This window comes from Akebia trifoliata, chromosome 11 (genome assembly GCF_017979445.1).
Source record: "Akebia trifoliata isolate Shusen 1 chromosome 11, ASM1797944v1, whole genome shotgun sequence".
NCBI classification, from domain to species: Eukaryota; Viridiplantae; Streptophyta; class Magnoliopsida; order Ranunculales; family Lardizabalaceae; genus Akebia; species Akebia trifoliata.
Window position 1 is genome coordinate 44,730,871 of NC_141385.1, and position 8,995 is coordinate 44,739,865.

The window sequence follows — 8,995 nt, forward strand, 5'->3', positions numbered from 1 at the left end:
TAAAGATTTCTCCACACCCTTTCCTTTCGTGATAGGACTAGTTCCTACGGTCACATCACATGCCACAACGCCACAAGTTTTCCAATGTCCGTCCCACCACATTGGGCGTTGAGGCTGCTGAACACTTGTCAAAGGCAGATTCAGATGTGTTCGCAGGCATTTTATAGAGACTTGCAAGTGCTGGAAATCCCAACTAGTAACAACCTACGTCTTTGGCACCATTTAAATGATGCAACTGTGGGCTTCAGATTGTTCGATATTTGTTGCAAGTGCCTAGGCCTTGGTATGTTGTGTCATGCGGTCATGCCATGAAGTATTGTCATGACGAAAAAACCAAAAAAATGTGCCAGTTTATTCATAGACCTCAGAAATTTAGGGTTCAATGCTGCTCAACTTCAATCAACCACATATGATAAAAATAACAAATATAACAGTGAAGTAAAGCCATAAATGTAAAAAAATTCTCATTCATAAACTAAGAGTAAGAACATTTAAATTTATTATTAATAAACAACGAGAAAATAACATTTAATTTAAAGATTTAAAATATGTTGGCTTTTACTTCTTCCCCATTTTGAGTCTGCTTTCCAAGTGTTTTTTTTTTTTGGTTTCAGATTTCTTCAGGAGACCCATAGGGTACATTATCTGTCCACTGATTCTGCTCACTGTTTCATGCGATTCAATTGTTTGCAGCTTCACTACAAAAACCACAACCACTGTAGTCATGAGAAACTTTTCTTAAGAAGGCAGCTTTGTTTCCTCGGATAAGTCAGGTTCACAGATACCAAAACCTTCAATTGCCCCTAAATCTGGGGTAGAGCCAATTACCGATTAGTAGGGCTTGCTTCTGGGAAAGGATTGCCTCATAACTGACATTGATCCATTCTTCATGTGTTGTACTCCATATGCTGCTGTGGTAGCCACTGTTGTTGAGGCTACCAACCAGCTGTTTAATTTTGAAAAGTAAGATGGTTTGTTTTCCTTGAAGTTTTAACATAAGATGGGATTAAAGTGTGGAGAGACCTAATTAATATAGTAGTGGGATTACCTCAGGTAAGTGATATATACTTGAGTTTCTTTAGTGCCAAATTCTGGTTGAAGAAGAGCGGCAGCAACTAAGATCAATTGGAAGACTGTATTAACCTGTCCCGAATGCAAGAAAGAAAGCCAATAAAATTAACCATTTCTTAAAGGATACACACAACCATACTTGCTGATTATCATAGTCAGATCATGACTCAGTCAAAAATCTCAAAACAATGAGACAACTCCCATGTGCCAGTAAATCAACTAGACAATTTCTCAATTTGGTTACACTCAAGCTGAGTCAAATCTGATGCAACTTAAATTGAAGGATGAAATAAGAGAATCGTCACCATTTTCTCACCACATTAATTTTTTCCTGTTCTTCATTCATTTTCAAATACTTAGTGCCTTCACCAAATTTTTTGCCGGTTTTTTTTTTTTTCGAAAATTTTTATGGTCAATTTCTCATTTTTATTTATTATATCTTCTTTTTCATTATATTATTATTTTCCTTAACCAGTTGCTAGATGCTAATGTTCCACATCGATTTTTTTAAATAAGATCACTTGTTTCTTTGTCAAATATTTTCATATATTACAGATACTTTTTTTTTTTATAAGTGTAATATATTAAATGAAGGAAAAATAAGTACAAAGAGGCTGAGGAAGCCTCTAAGAGAGTAAAAAGCTAAAAAGAGAACAAAGCATCAAAGACTACATAAAGAATTCTATCTAAAAACGAAATCATCAAAAGTGATCCCCTTGAAATCGATGTTTTGCTTCGCCCAAAGATATAATAAGCCCAAGATCTCCAAGAATATGTCGTGAGAGCTTCTCATTCTATTGTTAAACACCCTGTTATTTCTCTCGTTCCACACCCCCCAAGCTATAGCCGAGGGAAGAATAGTCCACAGAAATCTTTTCCTGGAAGAGAAGACATTACTGGCCCACCCTTCTAATAACAGGGAATACTTACAACGAAGGACCCAATGAATACGGAAAAGATCAAGGAATATTGACCAAATTTGGTGAGAGAATGTGCAATGAATTAATAGGTGGTCGACAGACTCCTCATTTTTCCTGCAAAGAGGGTAACAATTTGGAGTGATCCACCCTCGAACAATCAAATTGTTCAAAGTAAGAATCTTCCCAAGGGAAGCCAACCAAACAAAAAAGGATATTTTAGCTGGAACGAATTTTGACCAAATGATAGATTTCAAAAGGGATTGCTCGGCACAAGGGTTGAGGCACTTAAAAAACGAGCTGACAGAAAATCTCAAGTCTTTAGCCTTCAATCATTCCCATCTGTCTTGTTCACTGTCATTGAGAGGACACGAATGCAAAAGATCAAGGAAAGATACCACATCTGTTAGCTCCCAATCATTAAAACTTCTCCCAAACCCCAAATCCCAAGTGGAGTTGCTATCGTTGCGAATCAAACACTGCTGAATCGAGCAGTTCTTCTTTGTAGAACAGGCATACAAGGATGGAAATTGAACTGCTAGAGGCGATGTGCCGCACCAACTGTAATGTTTGAAAAAAAAAAAAAAAAAATGTTGACTAAGTCAACTAAGGTTGACTCAAGTCAAGTCAACTATGGTTGACTCAAGTCAAGTCAAGTCAATTATTGTTGACTAGTCAAACAACTTTGACTAAGTCAAATTAACTAAGATATTTGTAAGAAATTCTAAAAGAATTAGAATTTTGTAATATCTAGATATTTAAAATATCTAGATATTTAAAAAAAAAAAAATATCAAATAGAGATATTAGCTGATTTTTTAGTTGTTGTTTCATTTTCTTTACACAAAGAAAGAAGAGAAAAGTAAGAAGAAAAGAAGGAAGAGAAAGAAAGAAAGAAAGAAGAGAAAGAAAAGAAGGAAAGGAAAACAAATAAGGTAGGCCCTTACAACTATTTATAATGGTTTTAGTAAAATATATGTATGTATATATATATGTATATTGCTGATTTTCTAGTTGTAAAAATTGGATTTGTGTTGTTTTTAAAAATAATTTTGATTAGAAATTTTAAAGTTAAAATTGTTTTGTAAATTTTTAACAACATGCATATTATTTATACATATTTATATTATTGTTTTTATGATTTTAAAGCATGCTAGTATTTGGTATTTTATTTAAAAGGAATTCTTACATGTTTGTAATTGATTTAAACATGTTTATACGTAATTATATATACTAAAAACAAAATACAGCAACTATGAAAGTTGCTATTTTTGTATTAAATTGACACCATGATTGTTGGATAGAATATAAAAAAAAAATGGTTGTTTTATACGTACGTTATACGTGTTTATACGTACGTTATACGTATTTATACGTATTGAAAATAAAATACAGCAGCTTTAAAAGTTGCTGTTTTTATATAATATATTACTATGTTTACTTTAGTTTCATGCTAAAAAATAGTTGTTAATTTATACGTATTTTATAAGTACTTAATACGTATTTTATACGTATTTTGTACTTGTCAAAAAGAAAATACAGCAACTATATAAGTTGCTGTTTTTTTTACACAATACATATTTTGTTCACATTGTTATAAACATACATGATTTTTGAATAAGTTAAACTGGTGGACAGTTTACTTTAATCATTTTAGTGATGGATTTCCAAGAAATGTTTCTAATTAAAAGTTGGGTAGAAAAGTAATTTATTAAAATGAATATGAGAACGAGTTCTCAATTGAATGTCGTGCTTTTAAAATACCCAGTTAGTGAGATGCTTCGGCGTATGCCGTATAAGACACGAAAAGGAGAGAAAATATGAAGTGATGCTTCAGTCATAGACTGTGTAAGACACGAATGAGTGAAATGCTTCGACTAAGGGTCGTGTAAGACACGAAAGAAAGAAAAAGAAAATAGAGATAAGACTGTACATTTAAGAGTGGATTGGGTATTTAAAACACGTGTATGTTTTATTTTTCATTACATTTTGAAAAGAAAATAAATACTTATATGTAGTATTTTAGTGATTTATTAAAGAGATTGTGAAAACCTATAAAGAATAACATGTTGTGATATTTCCGGAATGACGTGTTATTCTAGGATAACAGTTGCGTTGTTTGAGTTCTTATGTATTATGGGATGCATAAGAACACAACATCACAACAGGAATCCGGGAGTTTCTTTTCTATCTTTAATAGAGAACAAGATGTAGATAGTTGTATAATTGATAGAGAATATCGAGGATCACATGCACGCCAGATTGGCATAGATGAAGATGGCTAGTTAATGATCATTAATAGTCTAGAGTAGTCAAGAAAGAATGACCTACTTGATTTGGCCCGTTTCTTAAGGCCTTGGTCAACGGCCAACCTGAGCCGGAAAACAGTTACCCAAATTATGGCAGAGGCTGGCCATAGAATCAGGAACTAACGGTGGGGTTCCACACTGGTGAAGTATTGGAATAATCGTATTTTGACTGAGATGTTCACATCAGTCGTGACCCTCAACTCTCTATTATAGTACTCTATTATTTGATGTTATATTATGAACAATTGTTTTCTTCAGATTTTTAAGTGTTTTAATTTCCTACTAAGTTTTATGACATCGGAGTTCAATTATTTTTAATTGTGTTGAATATCAAATATGCATGATTTATGAATTCTTAGAATGTTTAAACTGCATATAGGATGCTGTTATTTAGAATTGTAAGATTCCCCTATTGGGTAACTCCCCTGTTACTCACCCCTACGACATCACAAATTTCAGGCGCACCTGGTTTAGGTGATCCTTCCGAGGAGGCTCAGTGCCAGGGCCTTATAGATGATCAGTCCAAGCTTCCAGGAGTGGAGCATGGGTATTACTAGTAATAAGTCTTAAACTAGAGCTAGGTTTAAGTCTTTAGCTATCGTTTTTGGTTATGTAATTATGAACACTATAGTATGTCATTACTGTTTTATGTATATATGTCAAGTGTTTCTGATGTTTGAGGATACGTGTCTGTTCTGTTGAGAAATGATCAGGTATGACATATAGTTATATTATTTGCCGTTTACGTTTATGAATTGATTATCATGATACGGGTTTTATATCATGCCTCGGGATTCAACTTGGGAATCATGAGGATTCGGGTTGAGTTTTTGGGGCGTGACACCAACTGTCCTCCCAAAATCTGATCTTATTACCCGTACCAGCTTTGAATCTAATCCCTTTCTCGAATTCCTCGCTCATTTTCAAAATACCCTTCCAAACACTACACCCGTGTATATTACAGATACTTATAGTTCTTTAGTTAGTTTATATTTATTTCTAGATGTTTCTTATTACTCTTATTTTCATTTTGTTCCTTAACACAAGCTAGTTTAAATGTAGATATATAATCAGCTTGTGTGTTTTATTTTACATAATATAATTTTTCCACAACTGCTTTTATTTTTATTTTTTATAAATTATAAAATTCCAGAAAGAAGGAATGTGCAAGTTGAACGTTCTAAATAGGCAGAAGTATGTGGGTTGAAGGCATTAATTGCTAGTCACCAAATGCCACGATTCCAAGAAAAAACTCTACACCTTTTCATTGTTGACCTTATGTTCAGATGAGTCGTGAATCAAAACAAAAACTTTAGGATTCCCAACTTTATATCTAATAATTTAAGATTCCCTTAACTTCAAGGTAAGTTATTTCTTATCCTGTTGTCCCTCAGCAGTGGGTCTGGAAGCTATGGAAATCAGTACACTATCTATGTGCTTCATAACAATACCAATAAAAAATCGTATGTGTGTCATCGTTGAAATCCTGAATTATATGCGAAGAAAAGTAAGCTTACCTTGCTGAGAAAGAGGGGCTCCACCTTCTGTGAATGGGTATCGTTGAGGTTGGTAAACTCAGACCAACTTTTCCACTAATATAAAGAATATAATTAGAGATCTATGGAATGAAAATGACAATAAAGCAATCCAAATTCCCATAGAAATCTCACCTCCCAATTCAAGCTACTAGCTCTTTTATAGACTGCACCACCGATGAGACCAACATCTCGGAGCACAACAAGTCCAACAAGCCAAGCTTCACAATTCAAAAACTAAATCAGATTGGTTTCGCGAACCAACACATATAAGTATGTGTGTTTTTCCCCAACCCAAAATATGCAAATAGAGGTTCTCAATAGGAACAAATGCACACATTAATTGACAGTCAACGAATGCCATGAGCCACAACTGATCTAGGGAACCCTAAGTCCAATACAATGTAAAAAACTGGTCCAGAGATCAAACAGAGAAAAGGGGCATGTCCTCTTCAATTGCTCAAACCAGTAAGAGAGGCTTTGGACCTATAATTGCTTATTAAGAAACAAATGCCACCTGGATTGTTTAACATACTATACCAAGATGAAGCTTAATCAGAGAATACAGCTCCTGTTGAAACGAGATTAATTTGTCTCAAAACAATGAAGACCAAGAACTTACACGGCAGAAGATCCCTTTGTACCATTGCTAAAGCAACACAACCAATAAGAACCTGTATCATCCATACACAAAAAAATTCAGAAAAATGTGCCAATGATGAAAACCTAACACAACAACCTGCTACTACATAATTCAGTTGAGGTCGATGAGTTAATGTCACTAGCTTCAACACAAAAGTGTATTAAATATTAACCTTGTCAGCAAGGGGATCAAGGTAAGATCCAACCACCGAATTTATACCCATCTTCCTAGCCACGTATCCATCTAGCTACAACAAGAAACCAACGACAGAAATCAAAATCCCATTTTGTATATACCAAATCTGTGGTGATGCAAATAATTGCATAGTTGAAGGTACCACCCCGGTGAGGGGGTAAAGCCTCTCTTTAGTAATACCACAGACCTGGGATTTAAAAAAAAATGGCTGTCACCCTTACATCTATCAAAAAAATTAAAAAAGTTGCATTGTTCATACCCAGTCAGTTGCTCCAGATACAGCCAACCCCACAAATGCAGAAAGATACCATTCATTAATGATCATCCTGTGTCAAACTCTGTTAATAAATAATAATTCTAATGCCATCAATCCACTAATCCAGTGTGGTGGAAAAGGATTTATTTATTTATTTATTGGATCTCATGGATGTACAAATTCCTTGAATCTGACCACATATGTCAATTTTCTCTTATCTAATGCATTTATTACATCCTTATATATACCTTCAGTGCGACCGAATCAATGATTCACGGGAGATAACTTTGATATGCAATTTTGTTCAACACCCTTTTAAGGCTGGCGTTATCAAGATGACAACAAACTTGGCATTAGTTGAGGAACTACCCAATATTCACGCCTCCTTTCATTTCCGCTTCCCAACCTACTTCAATTATTGCTACAATGCTTCCACCAAGAACAATCTAATCTAAATCAAATGTATAACAATTGTTGTCTTTCATTTTCACATCTTTCTACTGAAAACCTCCATGAAACCTTCGATGCAATGAAACCCATAAGCTACCAGCCACTTTGTTCATGTCATTCAAATGATTTGTAGAAGTTTTCTTCAATGAAAAACAGCTGAATACCTAAATAAAGAAGTCAATCTATCCGAGCTGACGAAGAAACCAAAAGTGAGATTATTTTGGCAAGACGGGCTATCAGGGGAATGCAAGGAAACTGGAATATGCAATTTCTAAATTATAAAAATAAAAATTACGTGCAGGGTTTTTGTCTTCTTTCCATGGAGAATTTAAATTCAAGTCACGCTTTCGGCCAAATATGATGCCTTTTGGAGGTTCTGCTCAGATAACGATTTATGAGACGGACTGACCTATTTTCCTGGTAAAATTGTCTTCTGGGGCAGGAAAAGGGCGATCCAAACAAGCATGTAGTTTAGTGGAGAATATTAGAGCAATTTGAGCATAGAACAACCAATCTCTAAAACCACAAAGCTTGTAAAATTGTGAGAAACTATAACAATAATAACTTTTATAAATTATAAAAAAGATTCAGAGAATAACTTACCATCCAAGAAAAGGACCAGAAACCAATCGACTCATCGAAATCAAATTCGGCAAATTAACGAAATTCTCCGCAAAACCACCAATGATCTCACCAGTACTCCGCAATTCCTTCGAATCAATCCCATTTCTCAATCCTGTAACGGAAGTAACCGCTCCAAACTCTAATTTAATCGGAAAATTCCTCCTCTGAAGCAAATTCAAATTCAAAGACTCTGCTTTTCGGAGAACGAATTCTCCACGTAGATACAAAGGAGTCGCAGACTGCAATAGCTTCCATGGAGGAGATGACAGAAACAGAGGTCCTGAAAATGGAATCCATTTAGAGAATGGAGAAAGAAAGCTTGAGTGAGAGGAGGTGAGGCGAAGAGCGAAAGAGAACGGATTCGAAGAAGAAGATAAGATCGAAGATGGATGAGAGGAACAAGAGAAGATCGGTGAGAAAAGAAGAGGTGGAGATGGAAATGGAGTTGCAGAGGCGTAGAAACTGAGAAAAGTTCGAGATTTAGGGTTTCTGCGGAGTATGGTTTTGAGGGATCTGAAAACAGCCATTAACGAAACATTCTCAGTCTCTGTAGCAAACCAACATCAATGGAGTTTGCTGCTTTGGATTCCAGAGAGTTGAAGAGTGACACGTGTGAACTCGTGTCACAATCATGGTTTTAAAACCCACCGATTTTGTCTTGTCTCGCCAAGGATACCGAGTTGTCTCGCCTAGTACGAGTCAAATCTTTTAAACCGGTTTAGAAATTATTTAGGGTGATTTTATATGCCCCCCACGTTTTAGTGATTTTAGAGATACTCCTTGCATTTTGAGGGGGTGACCATTCTTAATCTTAACCCGTCTCACAAAAAAACAAGAAGTTAATGGGTTAATCTTATTCGGGTTGTAATCTTTTCGACCCGTCTAACTTAGAGATGTGTTTAGGTTAGGCATATCAACCCATTTAATCAGTTTTGACGCATTTAAATATCGTGTCTTTAACATGTCGTATTGATCCACGTACAACCCGACCCATAT

The 8,995-nt window shown here is 35.1% G+C and overlaps 1 protein-coding gene across 1 annotated transcript; it reads right to left on the reverse strand.

Moving 5' to 3' along the window:
• Positions 1-451: 451 nt before the first annotated feature.
• Positions 452-8,583, reverse strand: CLS (cardiolipin synthase). The gene is made up of 8 exons (XM_086459783.1): positions 7,979-8,583; positions 6,929-6,995; positions 6,647-6,721; positions 6,454-6,505; positions 5,967-6,052; positions 5,814-5,888; positions 1,049-1,143; positions 452-946 (listed from the first exon to the last, which is right to left on the reverse strand). Exons 1-8 carry the CDS (start codon positions 8,524-8,526, stop codon positions 832-834), a joined length of 1,113 nt encoding a protein of 370 aa, XP_086315909.1. The 5' UTR covers positions 8,527-8,583; the 3' UTR covers positions 452-831.
• Positions 8,584-8,995: the final 412 nt, after the last annotated feature.